The sequence below is a fragment of the Aedes aegypti genome, chromosome 3 (genome assembly GCF_002204515.2).
Source record: "Aedes aegypti strain LVP_AGWG chromosome 3, AaegL5.0 Primary Assembly, whole genome shotgun sequence".
Classification (NCBI taxonomy): Eukaryota; Metazoa; Arthropoda; class Insecta; order Diptera; family Culicidae; genus Aedes; species Aedes aegypti.
In genome coordinates, this window is record NC_035109.1 from 315,233,031 (window position 1) to 315,259,970 (window position 26,940).

Sequence of the window (26,940 nt, forward strand, 5' to 3'; positions counted from 1 at the left end):
ATCTTTTGAAAGAATCCCTCTGGCGAAATTCTCGTCCTTTGTCCTTGTCATTCATCATCGGAAAATGTTCCCAAAATTGATTAAAGTGTATACTAAGCCAAAAAGATAATATCGACGAAGAGAAATCGACCAATGCAGATATGCCTGTATGAATACTCAACGCGAGAATTCTTGATTTTTCGTCATATGGATCTAGGTCGTATAGATATGGACTGGTCATCGCATTAACTGTTCTCAAACATTTGGCACGCTTGATAAATGATATCACTCATCTTTGAGCGAAAGCAGTGATTACACCATATAATTTTGAAAAATAAATAAGCGAATATGTTATAACCTACTTCTAAAAGCAAAACTGAATTATAATGATCGCACTAGTACATATATTATCGATCGATCAGAGCCGCTTCCTGTCTTGGGGGAATGATTGCTTACTACACCGAGTGACGACCCTACTTTACCTTCTCCTGAAGCGTCTTCATGCGTTCGTCCAGCTTCTTGACCTCCTTATTAACGTTCTCGAGATTTTGCGCAAACGCTTCCTGAACACCCGTTAGCAGCGTCTTGTTCGAGGCGATTCCCTTCAAAATGCTTGCCTGAGTTGTTTCCAATTCGGCAAACAGTTTGCTGAAGTTGGTAGCTGTGGGGAGAACAAAATAATTTTTAGTGAAAATTCATTCTCAACTCATTTGAAGGACTGGTAGCAATTCTTTCTAGTAATTTTTCTACAAATTCCTCCAGTGATACATCCAAAACCTTCCCAAAGATTTTCTCCAGTGATTCATCCAATGCTTCCTTCAAGATTCTTCTAGTGATTTCCCTAGGAATTCCTCCACAAATTCCTTCAGTGATTAATTCAAACATTCTTCTAGGGAGTGCTTCAGGGACTCTTACACGATTTTCACTAAAAATTTCTTCAAAAACTCCTACAGAAATGAGGAATGAAAAACTTCTTTGGAAATATATGCATATATTTACTTACAGTGATTCTACTCAGAATTTCTCCAAGGATTCACCAAGGAGTTCCTCCAGGGATTCCACCAAGAATTCCTCAGAGGATTCCACCAGGAAGCTTTCAGGGATTCCACAGGAAATACTGCAAAAGAATTCACCTAAACTTCCTACGCGGGATTCCACTAGGAATTCTTTTAGATATACCGCAATTGCAATTTTTTGAGAGGTTTCCCCAAGGAATCTCCAATAAATTCTTTTATAAATCCCTCCAGTGTTCCCTTCAAAAAATTTCCTTGTATCGCTGAAGGGACGATAAAAGGCATTAGTTCTAGGATTTCTGCAGGAATTACTTCAAGAATCTACCAAAAAATTCTCCGAGGATTCCTAAAGAAAATTTTCCATTAATTCCTTCCGGTATTCTTAAAGAATTTTTACAAGAAATCCACCAGGAATTACCTTAGAGAATCATTTAGGAAATTCTTCAAGGATTGCTATAAAAGTTGTTCCAGAGATATATTAAGGAATATCTCCAGGGAACTCTCTGGGAATTTTGTCATCGATTTGTCCTGAAATTTTCCAAAAAAAATCTTCCAGGTCTTACTTTAGAGGTTCAACCTGAAGAAATTCAGAGAAATGGTTTGTTTAATCCTCTGAGTAAATATCAGTGGAATCCCTGGAGGAATAATCTTTTGGAATTTTGAAGAAGCTTCCAGATGGAATACGTAGAGAAGAGAAATGAAGAATTTCAAGTTCTATCCTTCGCGGAAATCCTGTTCAATTTTCTCGCGGAAATATTGGTAATTTAAAAAAAATCTTTTTGAATTTTTTTTGGTTAGTTCCCTAGAGGAATCTTGAATAAATTCTAAGAAGGAAAATTTTAGTAAAACCACTGAAGTATTATCTGGTAGAACTTTTGGCGAAAGTCTGGTAGATTTTTCTTGGGGCAAGCAAAACTTCTGATGTGAACCCTGGAAGAAATCCTGGTGAAATTGTTTAAAAATTCCTCTTTCGAAAAATTACTGGTGAAATAATTAGAGAAAATACTGGTCAAGTCTCTGAAAGAAAATACTGGTGGAATCTTTACACGAAATTGTGGTCAAATCCCAATTCGTTGTGGGATCCTTGGAGGTCATCTTGGCGGAATCCTTGGAGGATTTTTTTTCCAAAATGTTTGGGAAGAACCTCTAAAGGATTTTTTTCTCCATTGGTTCATCAATTGGTTTTCGCAACCACCAATGGAGAATCAAGTTCACGGCGATTGAGCCATAGACATCACTAAGGGATTTTTTTGAATTTCCATTAAAATCACCGGAAAAATATTGGTGGATTTCTGAAAGAAGTTCTAGTGGAATCCCTATGAGCATTCAGCTGAAATCTTTGGAGGTTTGTCTGAAGGATCCTTGAGAAATACCTAGGTGAATTCTAGATAAAATCCAGCTAGGAACCTCTGATCCTTGGAGGATTTAAGTGAGAGATTTTTAGTTGAAATCCTTGGAGGAAATCCTAGCGGATTTTTCGAAGGAACTCTCAGAGAAATCTCTGAAGGAATTCCCTTTTTGAATCCCAGGAGCAACTTTTGATAAGTCACTGGAGGATATACTTGTGGATTCCAAAATTACTGTTATAATTGTTGGAGGAATTTCTGAGAACCCCCAAGAGTCCCAAGGAATATTCCGCGACAAACTGCTTGAAAAAATCCGGGGGAAGTCCCTTGTGGATTTCCGTGATACATTCCTTAAGGATCTTCTTGATGAATTCCACGAGGAGTTCCTTGAGAAATTCCTGAAGGAATCTCTTGAGTAATTCTGATAATGAAATCATTATAAGAAATGTCTGGTAAAATTCCGGGAGGATTTCAGATATATTTCTGGAGGAATTCCTAGATATATTCTTCGAGGAATTTCGGGAGGCATCCCTTGAATTCCGGGAGGACTCCCTTGAAGAATTCCTGGAGGAATTCTGGAGGAACCCAGAATAACTCTAGAGGAATATCTGAAGGAGCCTTTAGAAGAATTCCTGATAGAATTTCTGAGAGGACTTCTGATGGAATCCCAGAAGGTGTTCATAATGTAATCTCAGGAGGATTTTATAGTGAAATCTAGAAGTATTTCTAATGGATATTCCTGGAGGAACTTCTGATTGTTGATTCTGATTGTTGATATAATCCCTGGAGGAATTCCAGGTGGAATATCATTTTTTAAATTTATGGAGGGATTATCAGAGTACGTTTAAGAAAACCACTAATTGAACTTTAACACTGCACTTAACTTTTGCAAGAGAAAGTGCTAATGAAATCCTTGAAGGAACTTCTGATGTAATCCCCAGAAGAACTCCTGATGTAATCTCTATAAATACTTCTGATGTTATCTCTGGAGGAGTTCCAGTTTAAATCTCTATGGGAACTTCTGTTGAAATTTTTTAAGAGATTACCAGTAAATCTTACCAGTGGTTCCTGAAGGAATTCCTGATGCAAACCTTGGAGGAACTCCTCATGCAATCCCTAAAAGAAAAAAATATGCATTTTCTTGCAGGAATTCCTAAAGATATTCTTGAAGGAACTGCTGATGGCATCATTGGAGGAATTCCTGGAGTTTCTTCTTAAAGAAATTGTAATTGCTCAATCCACACCCTGGCAGACAATTATCCGCCCATCTAGACACGGGCTGGGTGAGGACCTACCAAGCCTCCCCCGTTAACATGTCCTATACCGTTTAGCACACCGGGATCTTCCACAAGCAGGCGCCGGAATTAAAGCGGTCCCACAAGCTTCAGATACATTAAATAGATATAGTCCTTCTGGCACTAAACTGAATTGCGCCCTCCGCTTCACCACTAGTACTGCTTCCCCACACGCCAAGCACAATATCGAAAGTAGCGCGTTGTATAGCAAATACAGTACACCACCTCCGACACTATGCCAAATGTACAGGAAAAACAGCACCAGTAAGAAAGCGGAAGGCGCACCACTCGGTTCAGTGCCAGAAGGACTATAAGTATAACGAAGAAGAAATGAAAAGATAGTAGAGTTGGTTCGGTTATTTGATTGCTGAAACGAAAAAAACAGAAAAAACAGAAACAAAGTGTTAACATTAAAACGGGGTTTTATAATTGATAAATGTATCGATAGTTTCTCATCTGTTACGTTTCCTTATCGTAGCGCTGTCGATTTTTCCATCTCCAGGGTGTTCGTCTCCGCTCGAGCAATGAGGACCATGATGAAATGAGAATATAAAAATGTGAGCATTAGTGTTGATCTAGTAATAGATTAATTTAAACTGCTTTTCATGTGCTAAGTAACTTGTAAACTCCTACTCAATTATGTTTTGTAGGCCTACACGTTTTATTTAGACACAATTTTTATTTAGAAAACTATTTGGATCCGAGATTTTAGGTGCAGATTGAGCATGTTTGATAAAACAAGCATCCTGTTTTCAGTTAAAGAATGTTCAAGAAGTTGATGATTCTGTTATTTATACTGGCTACTTACAAGAATTCACTATTGATGTAATATATGGATATTGAAAGTTCCAACGCGCGATTATAATACTTCAGTTTTCGTGCTGTTGTATTGGTGTAAGTAAACCAATCAGTTTGGTGATTCTAACGGTAACAAATAGCAAGACGAAAGGAAAGTTGATAATCTATCATCATTATGATTTCAGTCCTAATTTCATGATCCGTTTAATAAATTCCGCGTATGATTCGGCAATTTTAACAATTTATACATGTGTATTCGAAGAAAACATACTACGAGCATTTATTACCTGTTGCAAGGTTCCTAAGTGATCAGATATTTATCATTTTCTACAGCCTAATTTAATAATACCTACATTGGGTTGTAACAAAAATTTGATCTTGGGATGTTGATTTGCCTCCTAATCATAGTTTCGACAATAGTCACATGCTTACTATCCCTTATGGCAGTGTTGTTGATTCTATTGTCTATCGCTCATCAGTTTCGCGCCACCCGGCAGGGACTTGGTCCTATGTACCCAATACTCTGCTGTGTCTTAACTTCACGCAATACATTCTGTAGATGTGTGATACAGTTTGCGGAATATTATGATTTATCACTTCGTTCAGATGGAAAATTCTGTTATGGTACCATATTCACATATCAGATAACTCCCACCTGGAACGATGTAATACATCGGAGACATGTAGATTCAGATGTATGTTTACGATCTATGCCTAGTTCGGCTCTGATCGACAGGCAATCAGTGTATTCAGTTTTTCAACTAGCTTGAAGCGACGAACGTTTCAAGACAAGCTCTCCACTATATCTGCTAGCAATCACCGGTCGTCGATAGACATTTCGGTTCTTTTCTGCTAAAGATAGATCCGATTGTATGCCAAAGACTATGGCTCATGCTTTTCAATACAGCTGGAAAAACAAGAACTACACCCAGCACCAAATAGTACGTAACTATGAGGCGGACCGGAAGGTTTGATGAGCAATCCCCACCCTGGAGTTTCTTCTTAAAGAAATTCCTGATAAAATCCCCAGAAGAAATCCTGATTCAATTTTTCAAGGAACTCCCGATATAATGTCTGGAGGAACTCCTGATAGAATCTCTGGAGGAATTCCAGGTCGAATCTCTGAAGAAACTCTTGATGGAATCCCAGATGAAATCCTCAGAAGAACTCAGCTGGAAGCTTATAGAATCCCTATAGGAACTTCTGATAGAATCCTTGGAGAAATTTTTAGAGATATACTTGAAGGAACTCCTTAAGAAATCCCTTGAAGAAATCCTGATGCAATTTTTCGTACTACTCCTGTTATAATCTCTCTAGAGGAACTCCTGATAGAATCTCTTGAGGAATTCCAGGTGAAGTCTCAAGAGGAAGTCTTGATGGAATCCTTGGAAGAACACCTGATGAAATCCTCAAAAGAACTCTGGAAGCCCTAAATGTACTCCTAATAGAATCCATGTAAGAACTCCTGATGGAATCCTTGGAGGAATTCTCAGGGGTATTCTTGAAGGAACTTCTGATGGAATCATTGGGGGAACTCCTGGTGAAATCCCTAGAAGAACTCCTGATGGAATCCCTATAGGAACTCCTAGTAGAATCTCTGGATCCACCTGCAGGTGGATGGTATGGAGGAGCTACTGATGGAATCCCTGGAGAAACTTCTGATGGAATTGCTAGAGGAACTCTTGGAGAATCCATGAAAGAATTGCTAAAGATATTCTTGAAGGAACTCCGCATGAAATCCCTAGAGAAAATCCTGATACAATTTCTCGAGAAACTCCTGATATAATCTCTTGAGGAATTCTAGGTGAATTCTCAGGAGGAACTCTTGATGCAATCCCTGGAGGAACCCCTGATGACACCTCCAGAAGAGCTCCCTAAAGGTACTCCTGATAGAATCCATATAGGAACTTCTGATGGAATCATTAGGGGAACTCCTGACAGAATCCCTGGAGGAATTCCAGGTGGAAGGTCTGAAGGAGCTACCGATGGAATCCCTGGAGATACGTCTGATGGGAACCCTGAAGAAACTCCTGATGGAATCCTTCGTGGAATTCATGATTGAATCTTTAGAAGTACTCCTGATGGAATTCCTGGACGAACTCGTGCTTAAATCCCTAGAATAACTCCTAATCCCTAGAGGAACAGCTTTGCTAGCTAAAGAAGTAATCACAAAGCATATTGTTAACCAAAAATGGTTTCCTACTGTATATCAATTTGTAGCGCACAGTTTGGGAAATACTGCTCTAGAGGAATTTTTGGGAAGAATTCCCAAGCTAGAAGAATTCCTTAGGCTTTTCCCTAAAAGAATCCTAAAGTACTGAAAAGAACTCATAAAAGACCCCCTACCAGCCCTGCAGTATTTCATTATTTGTAATCTGTCCCTTCTTACCATATTTGTGCAAGGATTCCAGCGTTTGCATCCGGTTCAACATATCCGGCAGAATCTGCACGATCGGCTCCGTAGTCTTGGCGATCTCGTACAGCTCCAAGATCTTCTGCTCCCGGTTGGCATCCTGACCGGTAGCGGCAGATTTCTCATCTATAGCGGCCATCTTCAACAGCAAATTCCCTAATCGGGTTTCGATCAGATCCAACTGTTGGGGCTGCAAGAGAGCTGCCTTTGCCGAAATTGATTGCACGGCTTCGATTAGATTTCCGGCTCCTGCCGAACCTGCGAGGCGACTGATCTTTTCCGGCTTTGCTCCCACGGCCACTTCCAGCTCGTGAAGGCGATGCTCCAACTCGGCAATCCGAGAACTGTACACCAGCTCGGTAGCGGTCTTGGCCGGATCAGCTCCACCGGATTTTTTGTATTCCTCAATCTTGGTTAGCAGTTTCTTCGCTTCGGTTTCCGCTCCCATGGCCACCGTTTCGCTACCAATCGCCTGCTCCAGCTTCAGACTTTCCAGCACCTTCTTTGCGGTTCCGACCACGTCAAAAACCGCTTCATATGATGCCTTTTCCTCCTTGGTCTTGGTGGCATCGGCTTGCGAAGCCGTAATCTCTTCCATCAGCTCGTTCATTTCGCACTGCAGCCGCAGACACTTCTGAATAGGCGTTTCCTTTTCACCCTCACCCGCCAAGTCCCACTCTCCACTAACGGCATCGTATCCGTTACGAATCTTCTTTCCAATCCGGTCGCTGAAATCCACATTCCCCGTTAGGTACTTTCCCTTGAACTTGTTGTACGAATCCTTGGTGGAGATGTGCAGCCGCTCGATGCTTTCGTTGGCAGGCTCTTCGTCGTAGAAATCGGACGTTTCAGATTCCGGGGCGTCCGGGGTTTCGTACACATCCGGCTGGTCGTGAGCCTAGAACCGAAATAAGAATCCGTAAGTCCCGTTGTTTTCCTTTCCATCTGCGAACGAAATACTTACGATATAAGGTAAACATTGGAACTTCGGATCGGCCATTGCTTTGATAAACGGTTTAGTGTTTATAATAAACCTAATTGTAAACTAATTGAGGGTAAAATTTTAGTTTTTCTTCAGAATTTTTGAAAAGTTTGATGACATCACCTAGAAGAAGCAAAATTTTTCGAATCAAAACATTGAGCTTTCAAATACGTTTACACTGTTAATTTATTTCCCAAAAAAATTAAAATAAATAAATAAAAAGTGGTATAAAACCCAGGGGTCCACCATAGGTTACAAACGCTACCGGAAGTAATGGTCCGAATGAATTCTGCCGCTGGGGCTCACGATGTTAGGGTGATGTTTTTACAAAATATATTTCTCCAGCTTTTTAAAAGAGTTTTCCATCGATCTGAGATTGTTTCTGGTTCATTCGACCTAATCGATACGACCTGACGCTAGTCACCGCTGCACATAGAACCGGCATGTTCAGACGTTTGACATCTTTTATTTTTGTTTTTTACAAGGGGGAAATGGAAATCTGCAAACAGATCCTCTGAGAAGGTAATTCAGGGAATGCGGGGATGACGCACCAACAACGACTCGCTAAAATCAGCCTATGCACTGTACTTGAGCAATTCTTTTAGAATGCCAGCTTCTGAGCGTTTCCTCTTTACACGTGTCGTGGACTCCTCTGGTACCCCTTTGGTTGAAACATTGAACATCTTCCTTGATGATGAGCCCGATGGGCTTCATCTCGGCTATGATGCACACGGCCTAGGAGCACGACACTGGCAGGCTATCTTCATTTTAGGCCAAAAGGGAAGGCTTAAACGCAATGATAGCGGAACGGCAACGGAAAACGGAACCGGTTCACCAGCGTGAACTATAACATGCTTGTCGACTCAGTATTGGTTCACTTCCGTACGTTGACAGCTCAGTTGAGATGGTGTGATTTATGCTGGCGAACCGGTACCGCTTTCCGTCGCCGTTCCTCTATCATTGCGTTTGGGCCTTGAGCCGAACTGCACAAAATTTTCATATGAGTCAAATTTCCAACAAAATAAATAAAGGGTTAATAAATCATAAAAAATCGATGAAATCCGAAAAAATCGGATAAAATCTGAGATAATTCATCGAATCGACAAAAATCGATGGGCACCCCTAAAGCTCCAAACGCAATGACAGCGGAACGGCAACGGAAAGCGGAACGGGTTCACCAGCATGAATCACACCAACTCGATTGAGCTGTCAATGAAGGAAAGTGAACCAGCACTGAATCGACAAGCATGTTATAGTTCATACTGGCAAACCGGTTCCGCTTTCCGTTGCCGTTTCGCTAGCATTACGTTTGGGCCTTAACATTGGGCCCGACATTCGAGTTGTCAAATTTTAGTGTTAATTTTGTTTCGGTTTCATTTTATTTCGCGATTACGAAGCAAAAAGAGATTCTACAAAGCACTCGCACCAACGGAAACCTCGTAAGGAACTGTCATCGTGTGCGTGAAAAAAAAAGCAAAATATATCTTTCTCCTTGTTTTTTTTTTCTCGCAGAAAACCGAAGAAAACATCAGTGACTACAAATTACTTAAATTGATGTGTCCAACTGATTGTGTGAAGTGAGTTTTTTTTTAGAAACGAAATAGAAGAACCATGTCTGCTAAAGTGCAGGGTTCTCTGCTCGACCAGAGACGATCAGTCGAGCCTGTTGCCTCATCTGGAATCGTGGGACCGTATGCTCAAACTGCCCGCTGTGGACGTTACTTGGCAGCAAACACAAAATTTCTATGGACGCGTGAAAGACAACAATCCCCTTCTGAGCTGAGCCTTTGAAACGGCCGAGGATGTGGTCAGCATCTCCGCCCCGCTGGTGCACAAGTTTGACCGCCCGCTCTAGCTGGTCGACCAAACCCTGGCCAAGGGCATCGACCGCCTCGACGTGAGCGCACCGATCATCAAGGAACATCCGTAGGAGACCTACAACCATTCAAAGTCCAAGGTCCTCGGCATGGTCAAACGCTACATCGAGAAGGTGTGCGAACTGCGACAGGCCTCCCAGCAGAAGGCCGTCGCACTGAAAGAACTCTTCTGGAAGAAATCCAACTAAGTACTGGCCTCCCAGAACGGAAGCATCGCCGTGAACGGCGTTGACACCGCCGCTTAGCTGGCCGAGCGTCTACTGGACTACTACTTCCCGAAGTGCGAAGGTGACGATGAAGATGATAACGCTCTCATTTCGGTTAAGGAAGATCCAGCTCTGCACACCGTAGGAAGCCTCTCCAATAAAGTTGCCCACAGTCTCTACCACACCGTGTCCAAGCAGGTGAAATCACTCCACAAGGGAGATGTCAAGGAGTACGTCGTCACGTTAATTGCCGTCCTTCGCCTGACCCAGTACATCAGCATCCTGAACGACAAACGGCAACAGCAGGCCGTGGAAGATCATTCTGCCCTGCTAGCACCAGCAACAGCACCGCTCCCGCCCCCGCTTAAGCTAACGGAATAGATGTGCCATCGAAAAAATAGCTTTTAAACCAGAGTCTCAAGCATACTCCGAATGTGTTTCCTTATCAATGATGATTTTTTGAGAGTTGTTCTGGACGTTCGCCACTGAGGTTAGCGGAATAAGTTGCCAGTAATGGTAGAAACAATCCTGATTGATGCGAATACACCAAGGGGGTGGTCACTCTACACAATGTGCCAGGCGCTGTTTAGGCACACTCAGGCGCACTTCCATAAAAAAATAGTTTTCCATAACAGGTCGCTATAAAAATCACAGTGAATTGAAATTTTGTTCTTAGCAACCATTGATATTTCTTTGTTGTTTGCTTCCCGTCAAATAATGGAAAACATACTGGTTTGCGCAGGAAAATCTTACTTATCCTAATTGTGTTATATTTCCCATTTATCATTTTTTCGTTATTTCAGATCCTGTAACGTCGATCCAATAGATTAAGTAAACTATAGAAGAAGAATACTGCAGGCGACGCAATTGAAACATCTTTTGCTGACAGAGATAGGCGGGCTAAAACGTGAAAAAATTGTTTTAGGACGAGAACAAAAGATAAACCAGTTGCACTTTTCCACTATAGTCTTTATCTCTCTTTTAGTAAAACTCATTGAAACCCTAAGTTGGAGTAAAAAATGTTTTGGGAATGACTGAAGTAGAATGAGTAAAAACTCAAAATAGTTTGGCGAACGTCCAAATATAACCATCAATCTACGGGAATGTCCTCGTTTGCCTCTCTGAGAATTTTAACTCAACGTCGCCATGTATCCAGCGGTTTTCAGTGGTCCAACAGAACTTATGTCTCATTGCGTTCATCAAGGAGATATTATTCAATTATTTACTCACAGCTCCCCATACACTCCTTCCTTTCCACCACACCTCCCGTACATATATTTATCTAAACCCGTATATAACCGTTAATGCTCCATATTTCATTATCGGCCCAAAACAACAGGGCCTTTCCCAAACCTTCCCATTAAAGTAACATATGTGTCACACAAGTGATTTGGCCTTCCCGTAATATTCTACATAAAACGTATCCCGGAATGCCGTCGCCTAATAAAAAGTATTTCCTTGTGAAGCGAAAACGGATGATACTCCGAAGTAATACCGTGCAATCCTACCCAAGGGATCTTGACTCTACCTAAGACTTCTGAAATTTGCGGAATGAGATGCAAACAAAAAGAAAATTGCTGATGTCAATGTTTGCTGAGAATGTTTTCCTGTAATTTCAGTTCATAGGATTGTTATAGCATTTGGAATAACAGCAAGCTTGGCACGCTTGGCGCACTTTGGCGCTTTAAAGGCACAGCATGAAAAAAATATGCGCCGACGAAGTGTGTAGAGTAGAGTGATGCAAATTTCGAAATGTTTGCTCCCCTATGCTTAAATCATTTAAATTATGGTAAAAAGCATCCTCCCAAAATTTGAAATGGTTTGAAAGAAATTTGACTGTGCACACGCCATTTGAAGTTTATATGGAGATTACTATGGAAAACGCCAACCTTTTGTGTTCAGCCCTATATCTCTTCGTCATAATATTTTATGGAAAACTGAACAAACTCTTCTCATGTGAAATTCTTCCAGCTACAACTTTGGTTGGTTGGTTTGACTTTATTAACGAGATTTTTAGCCCTAGGCTAGTTCATCTCGGGGCTACAACTTTGCCGAACACCACTTTTTGATTGGACCTCAGGATAAATTGTTATTCATCATCATAAAGTTGGTTTGCATGTAGCATGCTTCACCAACTGTTCGACAGGCAACAGTGGTGCTCCTGGCGGGAAGTATAGATCAAAGTAATCCAGGCTACTATGTTCTACAGCAAAAAAGCAGTGTTGCTCTGAAAGAAGTTGAATGATCATCTCAGCATGGTTTAGACTTTGGAATCAAGAATAACAAATTATCCTTACGTCCCAACAAAATATGGTCTTCGGCAAAGTTGTAGCTGGGAAGATTTCACATGGGAAGAGTGTGTTCGCTGTTTCGTATATTATTATGACGAGCGGATAGAGGACTGAACGCAAAAGTTTTGGCTTTTCCATAGTAATTTCAATATAAACTTCAAATGGCGTGTGCACAACCAAATTTCTTCCAAATCACTTCAAATTTTGGGAGAATGATTTTCATCATAATTGACACCGTTTTAGCATAGGGGAGCAAAAACTTCAAAATTTGCATCAGTCTATGTAGAGTGACCAACCCCTTGGAATACACCGACACAGACAAAGCAAAAATTTCGATATTGGGCGATTTTCAATCGGATAAAGCTCATTAAATGAGATTTTTGGGATAATTTATGATTTTGTCGATTATAATCATTTTACTGTGAAAATTGCTCTGCAGAAAATACAAAATTAGTAAAAACTATTAAAAACCTTCACAATTGATAGAATGTGTAAAATCCGATAAAATGGATTTAATCTGGAGATAACTTGGAAAATCAAAAGAAATAGGTTCGTATCGCACGAAAATTAAAACGAAATTGATTAGTGTCGTTCGCCTAGGAGCGGAACAGCATACATACCGATAATAGCAAATTTGGAACATTCGCCTCCATGAAAAAGTAAAAATCCAAGCTTTTTTAAATTCTGACCTTGCGTTAAATAATGCTACACACTTGGGCGTAATTATAAATTAAGTGAAAAATTATCAAATTTCGTCCTTTGCATTTCAGCCTTTTTTCCTACGCCAACCATTCATAAACCACCACGTGGGTTGGCGTTCTCGAAAATTTCGAGCTCACCTCGTTTTATACCAGTTGTCACGTTTGACACATCTTTTCGAAACGTCAACTCGCTCCGTCCCGTTTCAGTTCTTTTTCCGGTCGGCCATTGGGATCGAAAGTGAACACATTTCACTGAGTGAGTAAATTTTCGTCGAAATTCTGTTTCGATTGTGTGATTGACGGCCGGAAAATGTACGAAATTGAGCTGCGGTGATTGGGTTGTGAACTGGGAGTGGATTCAAGAGCGAAACGGTGTCCATTCGGTGGAAAAAGTGTTGTTTCTGGGGCGATGTTTGAAGCAAAAGTTGTGGTCGTTGGATCTGACGTTTTGACAACTCAAACAAACATTGCCGCGGAACTTTCGGATTACGGTGTGCAATCTGGATGCCCTTCCCGTGGGAGTTCCGTGCATTTCCGGGCCGTTCGGTGTGATTCCTTAGTTGAGAATCGTGAAACTAACGTTTTTTTTGTGTTATTTTCCAGATCATGGGCAAGATTATGAAAACAGGAAAGGTCGTGCTCGTCCTCGGTGGACGGTACGCTGGCCGCAAGGCCATCATCCTCAAGACGTTCGACGATGGAACCTCCGATAAGCAGTTCGGACATGCTCTCGTTGCCGGCATCGATCGCTACCCCCGGCGAGTGACGCGTCGCATGAACAAGACCCGCCTGCACAAGCGCTCCAAGATAAAGCCGTTCATCAAGGTGAGTTCCGGTGCCATAGTTCCCTAGGGAGTTTTCTGCTTCAATGCCACGGTTTCAGTCTTCTTAGGACAGTTACAGAATGCCTTTTTCCTTGATGCCTGATTTATGTTTATGTTAGCCCCGTATATACAGGGCTGGTAGCGACCAAGTGTTGAAAATAGAAACTAGAGATCTCAGGGAGAAAACACGAAAAAGTGACCAAAATCAAGGAACAAAATCTAATCCGACCAGACGTTTCCTACGTTTCTTGTGTATTACTGGTAATACCACCAGGGCTGGTAGCGTGTCATTTTTTGGTCTCTATTTTCTGAATTTATTTACTATTCATTTAATGTTGATCGCTATCCAAACGCTCCTTGAGTTGAACAGTGAAGATCTGAAATTGTATCGACTTTACAAGACATGATTGAATTTCATGAATAATATTTGATCACTCATGGATTTACATATCTTCATGAGCGATTTTTAAAATTAGTCGAAATTAACAGGATGACTGATTTTGGGAAAGTAATCTGGAATCAGGTCTCTTTTTAGAGACTTGGTTTCTATTTTAATGCAAATCTCAAGAAAGTATATTTTTGATTTTCCATACCTCGCTTGCAATGAATCCTGACGTAAAATTATGCAGGCTCCATAGAAATCTTCAGAGATTGTTACGGAACTTTCCAAATAATTCTTCAAACATTTCTTCAGTAATTTTCCTAGTAGTTTCTCCAGAGATTTCATCTGGAACACTTTTAGTGATTCCTGTAGGGATCTCCAGAAATTCTTTTAGAGATATTGCAATTTTAGAGATAACTTTCCGTTCTACGGTTGAACAGAAAGCTACCGCAGCAGTCGTATTACTGATTTGCACAAAGCATCATCGATCGGCTGCGATGATACCTTGGAAACCACGCTTATGACTGTTGTTTTCTGCTGTTTTCCTAAGCTTTGCACTCTACTAGCACACTTCGATTAGATGGCTTCGTTCAATGATAGAATGATTTTCAAGCCTGCGGTAGAACTTTGACAGCTGCGGTAGAACTTGGCGGCTACCGCAGAACGGAAAATTTTCGAAAGAACCGTAATATCTATACCAATTCTCCCAGATATTTTTCCAGCGGGTTTTCAAAAAATATCTTGAGAAGTTTCACCAGAATTTGCTCCAGGAAATTCTCGAGCACTCCTTTAGTAATTTACTCATGGATTGCTTCGATTTTTTCCAAATGGTATCTCAGGACTTCCTCAAGATATTTTTCCACTAATCCTTCAACCGAATTTTCCAGTTTTTACTCTAGGACATCGATTCCCAAACTTAGCTTTCGCGACGCAGGGGTCAGATAGCCCTAGCGGTGAACGCGCAGCTATTCAGCATGACCATGCTGAGGGTTGTGGGTTCGAATCCCGCTGGTCGAGGATCTTTTCGTAAAAGGAAATTTTCTCGATTCCCAGGGCATAGAGTATCTTCGTACCTGCCACACGATATACACATGCAAAACTGGTCATTCGGCAAAGAAAGCTCTCAGTTAATAACTGTGGAAGTGCTCATAAGAACACTAAGCTGAGAAGCAGGCTTTGTCCTAGTCGGGACGTAACGCCAAAAAGAAGAAGCTTTCGCGACCCCCTAGCCTGTCAGCGCCTCGTGACGAGGACGTTGGAGGGTCGCGCAAACCCAAGTTTGGGAAACGATGCTCTAGGAGATCATGCAAAGAATTTCACATTTTTTTTCAATAAAATCCGCAACTCTGGAAATAGAGTTTTTGAAAAAATGTTGGTGGATTTTATTCCAAGAAACCCGATAATTTCTACGTCTTTCTTTCACGGTAACTCCAAAGAGTTTGTTCAAAAAATCCTGGAAGGGTTACTCGAAAAAATCTATTAGGAACTCTTCGAAAAATTCTTAAAATTCGACCCAGTGTTACATTGAGTTGCTCTAGTTTTGTTTTTAGAAATTTCTCCAGAATTACATCAGAGAATTACAACTACAGTTCTTCCGAATATCTCTAAAAAAAGTAACATGGAATCTATAAAGGTTTATTAAAGGTTCCATACTAATTAACACTGCAGCATTTTTCCAGAAAATCCTGCTACACATTTTTTTTTTTTTTTTTATGGTGTACTCAGCTGGAGCTGTATGACAGCTTCGTTGTCTGTGCTGGACCCCGTAGTGCAAATTTTTACCTCTTTTTTGCCAATATTTAGACGGCGCTTTAACACTATTTTGGATGAATATTGTGCAGAAGTAGTTTTAATAAATTGGTTTTGCTTCAGTTTCCCTCCCGTAGTCATGTTTGTATAGTCATCCTTTAGTTCTGAGCAATCGGATTCTTGTTTACGCATGGAGAAGCGACATGAAAATATATGTTATTAATTAATGCATTTCTTGGAAATAACATACAGAGCTATGTTGTAGTAGTCTATGTTGACAAATTGTAGCACAGATGTCATCTCCAAGCATCTTTTGACAATGATAGACAGAAAATGTTAATTATACAGAATGCGGTCGTATATCAAACGATAGCGATAGGGAGATCTTTTTTTCCCGAATGGAATGAAGGTTATTGATTCCGATTGGATAGCTATTCCATCCAAAATAGTTCTCCATGAGCAATTGGAATAAGAGTGGTAAAGTAACTAACATGACAGTTTTCAGTATGCAATCTACGAAATACTCCGTTACCACGCAACGCAACGCAACGCAACGAATGGAATGAAGGTTATTGAAGTGAAAAACATGAAATGTACTTCCATCTATACGCGAACATGAACTATCTGAAGTGCCTCGTCATTGTACGTCATGTATTCTCTAGTATTTTAGTCGTTTATGCTACTAGTCTGAAACGTGATGTGTTATACTATATGAATAAATTTCAAAATATGAATCAAGTGTTTGGTTTTAAATAGTCTTTATCTTCCGAAGGTCGTACTGGAATGCTAATCAATACAATACTTTTCTATGAGAGATGACTGTCTATGTTGCCATCTTGTAGTACCGAATCCAAGTTGTACACTCAGGCAAATTAATTAACGAATTTCATAAATTTTCCCTTATGAAGCATTGAAAAATCTATAAAAACCTATTTCAGAAGGCTAATATGGATTTTATACCGTTGAAATGATAGCCATAATTGGAAAAATTATTAAATATATTGAACATTTACAAATTTCATTGCATGCCTTATGATTTCCATTGCCGTCATGAATCATTTTCTTAGTGATACCTTATTTCATAAGGCTATTATGGATTTCATATTAGTTCGATGAAAACCGTAAGTGCGAAGTATGTTTCACATCATTACCATATATCAATTTCATTAGGCCGCCTTACGATTCACATAGCTGTCACTAATGTGAAAAACTCATAAGGTTGTTAATATGAAAATTTGTAGCACGAAATCACCGCCATCGTTGAGATCCAACATATTGCGTCAAATTTTTCAGAAGTCCAGAAAGGAAGTTCGGCAATATACAATCGCGGGGATCCAAATAATTGGAAAAAGAAAATGGAAATGTAGATTTTAATAAACGGAGAGTAATGGTCGAGTTGACGTCATCAAAATATTGTAATGCCATTGCCAATTTGTTCAATATCTTTTTGGCATTAGGCTTGACCAACGTAAAATAGGAGCTCGATGTGCAATACTACTTTGCTGCGTTTTATTGTGATGCTCGCAACACGGTAAAATAGTTGGAAATTTAATTTCCACACGTTTGCTCAACATCAAAATAAATTTCACCTAATAATGAGTAGGTGAAAGCATTGCTATTTCTGTAAATACTCTGAATGAAATTTATTGTCAACTGAAAATAAAAACTAATAATGAAATAATAATTTGTGTCATAAAAAGCAATGTAGTTTATATTGCTGATATAAGAAATTCATTATTTTTATTTCAATGTTCATAATGCTGTTTTATGAAATCAGCAAGACACCACACTGGCGTTATTCAGATTAATTCATAAGGTGAATCAATGAAATACTTACCGATTTCTTGTGGCAAATAAACATAAGGGGAAATGATGAATATTCATAGTATTTTTGCCTGAGTGTAGATAATTAAGAAAATCCTGCTACACATTTTTAAGGGATAATAAATAGGAAATGAACACCGAGAAACACATTTTTAATTACATTTTGCATGGGGTAAAAGATATTAGCAATATTCAATTATTATTAATTATTATTGTGAAATTCACATGACATGTAACAGCACTGGCTACCAGCCCTGTGTATAGCTTCGATATTCCTTGGGCTGGTAGCAGATCACTATTTTATGGTAAGTCTCTTAGAATGTCTCTATTTTTAATAAAAGTCCTCTAATAGAAAAACAAAACAGGTATGAATAGTGATTTTTTTCCGATGATCTGTGATATCTTCCGGAATAGTTTCAGAGCCCCCTCCAGGCAGAAGTTCCCTCTTTCAGAAGTTCTCTACCAAATATTCCAGGAAATTCCTCTGCAGATTTTCAAAGAGATGCTTACAAGGCTTTTTCAGAATTTTCTCCACGAAACCAACGCAACTACCTCCGTTTGCAGAAGGATTGCTCTGAAAATGCTTTCAGAGGCTATTCCAGGATTGCTCCTGAAATTTTTCCACTAATTGTGTCACAGATTTCTTCAGTAGTTGCTCCAGCAGAACATCCCACAAGAGTTTTTCCAAGAAAATCCTAATAGGTGTATACCACATTCATTGAGAAAATTCATTTGAAAATTTTAGAAATTCCTGTCCTGCAGGAATTTTTACGCCGATTTTTCCAGCTATTTTCATATACATTCCGTATGGTTAATTCTGAGAATTATTCCACACCTTCTTCCAGGAATCCTCTAGGGCTTATTCCAGAAAATCTTCCAGGAAGCCCTCAATAAATTCGACCAGAGATTCCTTCAGAGATCACCCTATGCATTTATACAACATTTCATCCAGGTCTTACAGTTCTTCTAAATAATTCCCAAAATCTTCATAGATTCTCCATAAATTTATGGTTTCACTCCAGCAAGTACTCCAAAAATTGTTCCTGTGATACTTACGATCATTCCTACACTTTTTTTTTCAATAACGGATGCCGTTATCTATTCCAGAAAATCCTGCTGAATATTTTTCAGTGATTCGAATTATTATAATGTCATTGATTATCTTAGTGATATATCTGGAAGATCCACCAAAGCTTTCCCAGGAGTCCAGGAGTTCTCACAGTGATCCTTTCAAGGAATCACTCTAATATATTCTAAAAAACTATCGTTGTGGAAAATTCCGTGAGGACTTCCTGATGGAATCTTCTCTAGAATAATTCCTAAAGGTATCCTCTAAGAAACTTCAAATTAAAATCTTAGACATTTTTTAAGTCTACCCTAATGGCATTGGAGCCCAAGGTGGAGCCATTTCTCTAGAAATTACTACTGGAATTCTTGAAGACGTTTTCCTTCCTATTGAAAGAAAAAAAAAAATTTGAAATATCTCTATGAAGAAATGTCGGATTCTCTGAAACATTCTTATGGGAGCTTTTATTTTCTGATTCCTGCGTGGTCTCTTTTTAGGCATAATGTTTCCTTCTTTTTAAGACAGTCGCTTCTAGTCCCGAATTGTCCAACACAGAACTACTTTCTAATCGCAAATTTATCCTATCTTCTCTTCCCGCGGCAGATGCTGAACTACAACCACCTGATGCCCACTCGGTACAGCGTTCCGGACGTCAGCCTGGACACGAAATATTCCGCCAAGGACCTGAAGGATCCAGTCAAGCGCAAGAAGGCCCGCTTCCAGGTCCGCGTCAAGTTCGAGGAACGTCACAAGTCCGGCAAGAACAAGTGGTTCTTCCAGAAGCTGCGATTCTAAGGAGAATGTTACCACTTGGTTTCCTTTTTAATCGTTAAGAAAGAGTGAGTTTCTGAAGAGGAGGGAGAGTGCTGTGTAATAAAAAAAAAAACGAAAATGAGAATGGAAATGCCTGAAGTTGGACTAGTGTCTGAATTCTGTGTCGAAAGAAAAATTCCGCAATTCGTTGGAGAACGAGGATATGGAGGAGCTGGTGGATTCGACAGAGAACGCTAAGGGGAAGTTCCAGGGTATTTGTCTGGGGCTTATTCTGAGACTCGAATAATTCTTCTTCTTCTTGGAATTTCGTCCTCACTGGGACAGAACCTGCTTCTCAGCAGTTTTCAATGAGTACTTTCACATTTATTAACTGAGAGCTTTCTTTGCCAAAGATGCCATTTTTGCATTCGTATAGGTATCGTGTGGCAGGTACGATGATACTCTATGCCCAGGGAAGTCGAGGAAATTTCCATTATGAAAAGATCCTGTACCGACCGGGAATCGAACCCAGACACCTTCATCATGGCTTTGCTTTGTAGCCGTGAACTCTAACCACTCGGCTAAGGAAAGCCCCTAGAAAAACGGCGAAAGCGCCTCATCTTTGCACGCAGATGAGTTTCTATCAAGCCTGTCTGGAGCTAATGTGAAAGAGAGGGGTAAAAGGATCAATCTACAAAAAGGAGTAGGGTAAGATAGCTCGGTCTCGTCTTATCTCTCTATCGTTTATAAAATTGATTTTTATGTGAAATTCAAGAAAAAATACAGAAAAAGTTTTTGAAAAATGCCTCCTTACTTTTGTTTATTGTTTGTTTATTATTTTGAACAATAAATTCAAAAACTAACAGTTATATTTACGATTATCATTAACTCAAAGGCTTTCCAATGAACAATAACACACAGACAAACAGACGTCACACTCTCACCGATGTCCATCGACCACCTTTTTAACGGCCGATTCAAATATATGGTAGGTGGCCAATCCACCACCCGCAGCGCTCGCATCGTTTTTGTTCGCGTTTGACGTTTACACACTACCGCCATCTGTTGGTCCATCGGCCAAACACACCGATTTTAGCATTGGGCGTACATGTCATCGTGACTATGATTTTGATCAGGATTTGTTCTAAGTGTTACGTCTGTTTGTCTGTGAATAACATAAGTAACATGTAAACAAAGAAAACTTTATTCTTGTCACTTGAATTTTCTTCTGTTCAGTTATGTTTGTTGAAATGATTCGACAACATTATAACCACAGACAAACAGACGTAACACTTAGAACAAACCGCGATCAAAATCATAGTCACGAAGACATGTGCGCCCAATGCTAAAATCGGTGTATTTGGCCGATGGACCGACAGATGGCGGTAGTGTGTAAACGTCAAACGCGAACATAAATGATGTGAGCGCTGCGGGTGGTGGATTGGCCATCTACCATATATTTGAATTGGCCGTTTAAAAGGTGGTCGATGGACATCGGTGAGAGTGTGACGTCTGTTTGTCTGTGTTATAACTATACACTGAGAAAAATCTACACGCCAAGGTCGTGTGTTTTACTTATAGATTTGCGCAATGAGGAAAACCACATGACTTGAGTGTGGTAGTCATATGGATTTCGTCATTGACTTCACGGTATAATAACATGTGTATCAACATTACACTGAAAAAAATCCACACGCTTGATCCGTGTGTTTAAAATTATGGATCGATTCATGAACGTCTATGTCGATTTGTTGTGATTTTCTTACAAACTTCGTGTGTATTACACATTAAATTCTTTAGTTTTGCTTCATGGACTGATTCATCAACCGATAACATGAATTCCAAAGTTTTCCACATAAATTCCTAACGCTTTCCATTTCAAATTCGTATGCGTCAACCTATGGCTGCTATGGATCATCACCCAACACGGATTCAGTATGTTTAACTTATGATTATCTTGTGTCATGATCATCATGTTCAAGTTGGTCGATTTGAAATCGATGAGCTTGCTGTCGATTTCCGTGTTCCAAATTTCTAAATTATTAGTGATCAACCCATAGCGAACTAAATTGCGGATGAACCTCGTATCGAACGACAGTCATCATCATGTTCCAAAGAGAAGAGGCAAATTCGGAAGCTGAAAGTGTTAGAGGAAAATTTGCGGATTCTTTTTTCTTTCTATTAGTGAAGATGTCCGAGTGAATATGAGGAGTTCATTCTAATTCTCTATAAACAAAATGCATTACTTCCAGCGTTGGATATAATGTATGGTGTTAGAGAAAAATCGGATTCCACTAACAGATTTTCTCAGCTTTCAGCTTCGAATAAAATGATATATGCTAATCCCGGGCTTCCCAAATTATGGATTTGCGGCGCCCCGCTTGTTGCTGACTCACTTGTTTGAAAAAAAAAACATTCAAGTGAGCTTGCGTCAAGCAGAGCAGCCTCGAATCCATATTTTGGGGAGCAAGATTTCTTCTATCAAATTTCTTTTTTCAGTCTCATGACATTCATGTTCTATCACACATGACTATCTAAAGCCACTACATTTCGAATTCAATAAGCAAATCAGTTGGTTTTCATGATTTAATATAGGCCAGGGGAAGTGGTTCACCTAGAGTGAATTTCTGTCAAAGAAAAAGTAGATTTTGTATGAGATTTGACAGAAAAATGAATGACAAGTTCATCCACTTCTCCTGGCCTATTTAGACATTCATGTTTGTTTCTCATGACAACCTACACTGAGAAAAATCTACACGCCAAGGTCGTGTGTTTTACTTATAGATGTCAGTAACAATGTCAGTTCTAACATCATGGGACAGCAATTGCATTTCTGCTCTGTAGAATTTCCACTGCTCGTTAGTTCTCGAAAACTTATTCTAACAGACTCAAGTCAAAAAAGTATACAAACTTACGTTATCGATTCTACGTGTTTCGCAGACGAAATTCTACACGTTGCGCTCTGAACCAACTCGATTTTTCACTTTTAAAACGTTTAATTTCCGGATTTACAGAACGACGAAAGTAAGATTCTCAACTTTCGCAACCTAACTACTACTTTCGCCGCCCCGCTGTATGGAGAGACAAAGTGACTTAACCACGAATCAAAACAAAACACTACTTGAGCCGATTTTACACTGGTAGAAAAACGTCGAAAGTAACTGAATAAATCGGCTTATCATTTTGTAATATTTTTTTTGTGGGAAATAACAGGAACTCCCTAGTTTTTGAACGCGAGCTTAATGTATGCAAAATTTAAGCGATGTACACGGCGAAAAAAATTCAAAAAGTTGATTAATTTTAAAACAGTTTTATAAGACAGGATGTGATTCTTCTGAATTAATTTTCTCAAAACCATATGAAAGTTACTTACGTCGATTTGAAAAAGTAATCGAGAGTTGTTTTTAAGAAAGTCGGATATGACGTCGGATAACTTCGGGATAAATCAAACGGAATCCTTCAATAACACAGCGTAACAAAAATGACATTTTTGCGTGTCTCAAGGATCAAATTATGTGTCTCTAGTAAATTTGGGGTTGCTGAATCTGGTGCCATTCTCAGAAATCAAGACTAACAATTCAAAAGGCCTCATCTCCAAAAAGTAAACAATGAGAAAAATGCAATCTTGTTTTGTCAAACAATAAATCAAATTTAAATTATGAATTTAAGCATTGTATGTTATTTTATCGTCCCGAAAGTCGATGGATAAACTGATTTATAGCTATGAATATTCATTACTATCATTTTAGCAAAAAAACCTGCTAAAAAAACGAGTCAAAGGAAATGAGGCTTTTATTTCACCAAAAGCTGTGCAGCCCTTTTCATTTGTGCCCATAGACGCCGGCCGACGCTGATGAGGCCTGTGAGTTGACGCCTTTGTTTACTCTAAAATGTGTTGAGGCCTTCTAGTTGTGGCTTGTTTTTTCATCATCTTCTGATGTGGCCTTTTGAAAATCATTCGAAATTGATGATGAAATAAGAAATTTGAAGTGTAGAAGAGTGTTAAGTGGTGAAGTAAAGTACATGGAGATCCCTACAGCAAGAGAAGATTCGTGCGGTCGTATAAATGTGTGATTGATTAAACCCTTCGTCATCCATGAACATTATGTATGTGGTACGCGAGTTCGTCGTCGAGAAAATGTATGGAAATATTGGTTCAATTGAAATAATATTGCAATTGAACGTTATTTTTCATGCAATTGAAACCAAATAGTGTTTTTGTTGATAAGTTGTGAAGTACAGACAGGCTGACACAGGTATTATTTGGTAGTATGATACAAAATACATCAGTCTACCGGAACCCGACGGAAAACTTGATAATGTTCGCCGTTTAGACAACCACTGTGTAAAATAATACAAGGAGCAGTCGTTCCGTAGTATAACCTGCATCTACTTAGTGAATTTGGAACGTTTTTCGCAATCTACATTGCAATTTTGATGTTTGTTTAACAGGCCTCAACTCGGTTTCCGTCAGATATAGAAATGAGGCCTTTTTTAGAAAAGGCCGCATTTGCGATGAATATCCTGGTTAGCGGAAAATGAGATGGAGCCTTTTAGAAAAATGTTATTTTTTCAACTTTTATGCATATTTTTAAATGACTATTTTTTAGTAGGAATAGGCTCTTATACACTGAAATCAGCAGAAAACCGATTTGTTTACATTTTGGACTTGAGGCCTTTTCAATTGTTGGTCTTGAAATGTTCCAGCACGTCAAAATTTTTAGCTACAGGTCGCCAAAGTTGTATAACACTTTCATTAATGTTTACCTGAAATTTAAAGTAAAATTTATCAAACTTTTTTGTAATCTAATCCAACAAACATGCAAAATAGAACTTTCATTTCAGACATAATTTGATTGAAATTGCACGACTAAATTTCGATTAAACCGATTTTTTTAACATGCTTGCAGTCTTCATACAAAATTCTTCGTTTCTTCTATATGGCAAAATACAACAATTCTCGCGTAACTTTTCAAAACAACCTATCTAACAATTCACACATTTCGAGTAAATCGAGCTTGAAGGTTGTGAAAATATATTTTGAAACTGTATCAAAATGAAACAGTTTTTCCCCACTGTGTTGCTTGTAGAGGGAAGCAGTGTAATAGAGTTCAACGTATGAAATGAAATTTTGTCAATTTATTTGGAAATTACACTGAAATCTATAAAAACATCAGATAGGACGTTTTGACCAAAAATATGTACATAGGATAAATCACATAGGTCGTTCTGTTTCAACAATTGTTACATTGGACATTCATTTCGGTCATTTGGTTTCAGTTATAGTAACATCGGACATTTTGATTTGAGCACACAATAAGCATGTTTTATTTCATTTTGTATCCACGTGCGTTGAACTGCTTCAACATTCAAGTTGAACTGCTCATTTTGTTGCGGTGTGATAATCGCAGGCACCAGCTGTGCTTCGTTTTGATTCATTTGAAGAAGGGACGAATGACCTTCGGGTTAAAGTCTCTCGCGAACAACAACAATTTGATTCATTCAATGCCACGCCGTCACTTTTTCCCTTCCGTCTATGTGTCCTATGTAACAACAGAAGGAGGGGAAACGTTGAGCTGTATTTGGGACTTTTTGCTTTCTCGCTGTTTCTCTCTCAATATTCCCCCGTTTCAATGCTGGTTTCGCCCACACTTGTTCGTGTGTGAGTTACTCACTGCACGACGGGTGGTGACGACTGTGTTGCATTCGGCACCAGCCGTCGGCGCAAACAAGAAATAGCGGTGGGAAATGATGACGATGACGGCGCCGTCGATTGTGTTGTAGGAAACCAATGCCAAACAAATACATACAGCTTCTCCGCTCTTCGGTGAATGATTGCTTCATCGACCATGGATCTGAATCGGATTGATACAATAAGATCATGATGCTGAATTATTCTCTAAACCATCAAAAAATAACTTTTCCGCATCGAAAGTATTACAAACTTTGATGATAAGTATTGTTATACACATAAAGTTTGAATTCTGTGGCAAATTGATCCAATTTATTACCTTACAAGCTGGCAAACTTGCATGCAAGTTGGCTGAAATAGTAATTTTTCGCATTTTAAACAGCCAATATCTCAAAAACTAGACGTGCTATGATATTTCTGAAAACGGCAATGAATTCAGCAACCCTTAAATAAGTGAATAGCGGTATTTTGGTGCTGGAGACAAAAACGTGTTCCGCAGTGTAATGTATTTAGAATCGTTTTATGTGGATAGACCTATACCCCATGGGGATAGATACTAGTATCTTAAAAGCTACCAATTGTTCCTTGTTCATTGCATTGTTATGTTTTGAACTAGCTTCACATAGAAATTCCACAGAATTACCGTATGTTCTCTTATATTGGAACTTTTCAATCAACGTCTTTCTATTAATCGACTGTCCGAAGTAGACATATTAATATCGTAATGTTTGGCAACCTCTTTTAGAGAAGTTGCATGATTTCTTATAGCTTTTAACGCTTTGAGTATAGTGTTTCTTGAATTATCAGCACGTTCTGTTTTTCTATGATAATTGCGAACCCTGTTTACTTATAGCTATTTGAAGAAAAAACACAATTTCAATCTCTAATAACAAACTTTTCACTTGCCCCACGTGATTAGAAAATTGACAGTGTTTTAAATTAGTTATTTTTAGAGCTTCGTCGAAGGATTAAACTTTTTTTATTGCAGTTTAAAACTGTCAGAGGGGACAACTTAAAAATTGACAGTTTAACAATATTTCGCTCTATTATACCTTAATGGCTGAAAAATCTCAGGAATATCTTACCTATCATAATGTTCTGAATGGCCTCAAAGGTTTACGCATAAGTTTAAACCGTTAATTCTCATATCCAGTAAAATATACCAATTATTTTCACTTACCCCATTTGCCCCGCGGTACCTTATTTAAAGCAAAGTAGCGAAGACTTGAGTTCGTGGTCAAATATCTTAGATCGTTAGGTTCTCGGTTATACAAAGATTGTGAAATTGCACTTTCTAAAAAGCAAAGTTTTAAAACCATAGGAAAATAAACTTTACAGTCTTCCCAGCAAAGCCATATGGGAGCATTTGCTGTGGAGCGTATTCTTTAGTCAGATTCAAACAAAGAAGTATTTCAGCGTTCAGTTAAGGTGAAGCGGCGTGTAACTCAAAGAATCATTAGAATCATCATTGATGTAACAGTAGTAGTGTCGCCTTTCCATGTATATTTTCAAAACAAACAAACAAAAAATATAACATTTGTGTTAAGCATATTTTTATGTAAACACATGGGAAATTTAGTAGATTGACGAGTATTGGAAATCAAAATCAACTGTTCAATCGTACATATCAAAAGAAAACATTACAATTAAATGAAGGGCAACGGAATTCCTCTGTTTTTTATTGGATTTATCGCATATTTTTGTTATGCATCGGTACGGGTTATGTTTGCAAGAGATGACGGTGTTGCC

At 39.1% G+C, this 26,940-nt stretch overlaps 2 protein-coding genes and 1 pseudogene across 2 annotated transcripts; 2 read left to right on the forward strand and 1 right to left on the reverse strand.

Annotated features, from left to right (window-relative positions):
* Nucleotides 1-251: 251 nt before the first annotated feature.
* On the reverse strand, nucleotides 252-8,005 carry LOC5567360 (dynactin subunit 2). Its single transcript, XM_021850471.1, has 4 exons — nucleotides 7,950-8,005; nucleotides 7,809-7,889; nucleotides 6,821-7,742; nucleotides 252-640 (listed from the first exon to the last, which is right to left on the reverse strand). Exons 2-4 carry the CDS (start codon nucleotides 7,842-7,844, stop codon nucleotides 453-455), a joined length of 1,146 nt encoding a protein of 381 aa, XP_021706163.1. The 5' UTR covers nucleotides 7,845-7,889; nucleotides 7,950-8,005; the 3' UTR covers nucleotides 252-452.
* A 1,375-nt stretch (nucleotides 8,006-9,380) lies between these two features.
* Nucleotides 9,381-10,290, forward strand: LOC110678187 (annotated as a pseudogene).
* Nucleotides 10,291-13,031: 2,741 nt separating this feature from the next.
* LOC5575037 (60S ribosomal protein L27) lies at nucleotides 13,032-19,658 on the forward strand. The gene is made up of 3 exons (XM_001661718.2): nucleotides 13,032-13,157; nucleotides 13,505-13,726; nucleotides 19,350-19,658. Exons 2-3 carry the CDS (start codon nucleotides 13,508-13,510, stop codon nucleotides 19,539-19,541), a joined length of 411 nt encoding a protein of 136 aa, XP_001661768.1. The 5' UTR covers nucleotides 13,032-13,157; nucleotides 13,505-13,507; the 3' UTR covers nucleotides 19,542-19,658.
* The last annotated feature ends 7,282 nt before the right edge of the window (nucleotides 19,659-26,940 follow it).

Bases quoted from the DNA above. Each gene is read 5' to 3' on its own strand.
- LOC5567360 (XM_021850471.1), bottom strand. From the start codon at position 7,844: ATGGCCGATCCGAAGTTCCAATGTTTACCTTATATC. The intron at 7,743-7,808 runs GTAAGTATTTCG...TTTCGGTTCTAG, and splicing joins TCCAATGTTTACCTTATATC to GCTCACGACCAGCCGGATGT. The intron at 641-6,820 runs GTAAGAAGGGAC...TTCTCCCCACAG, and splicing joins GGAATCCTTGCACAAATATG to CTACCAACTTCAGCAAACTG.
- LOC5575037 (XM_001661718.2), top strand. From the start codon at position 13,508: ATGGGCAAGATTATGAAAACAGGAAAGGTCGTGCTCGTCCTCGGTGGA. The intron at 13,727-19,349 runs GTGAGTTCCGGT...TTCCCGCGGCAG, and splicing joins AGATAAAGCCGTTCATCAAG to ATGCTGAACTACAACCACCT.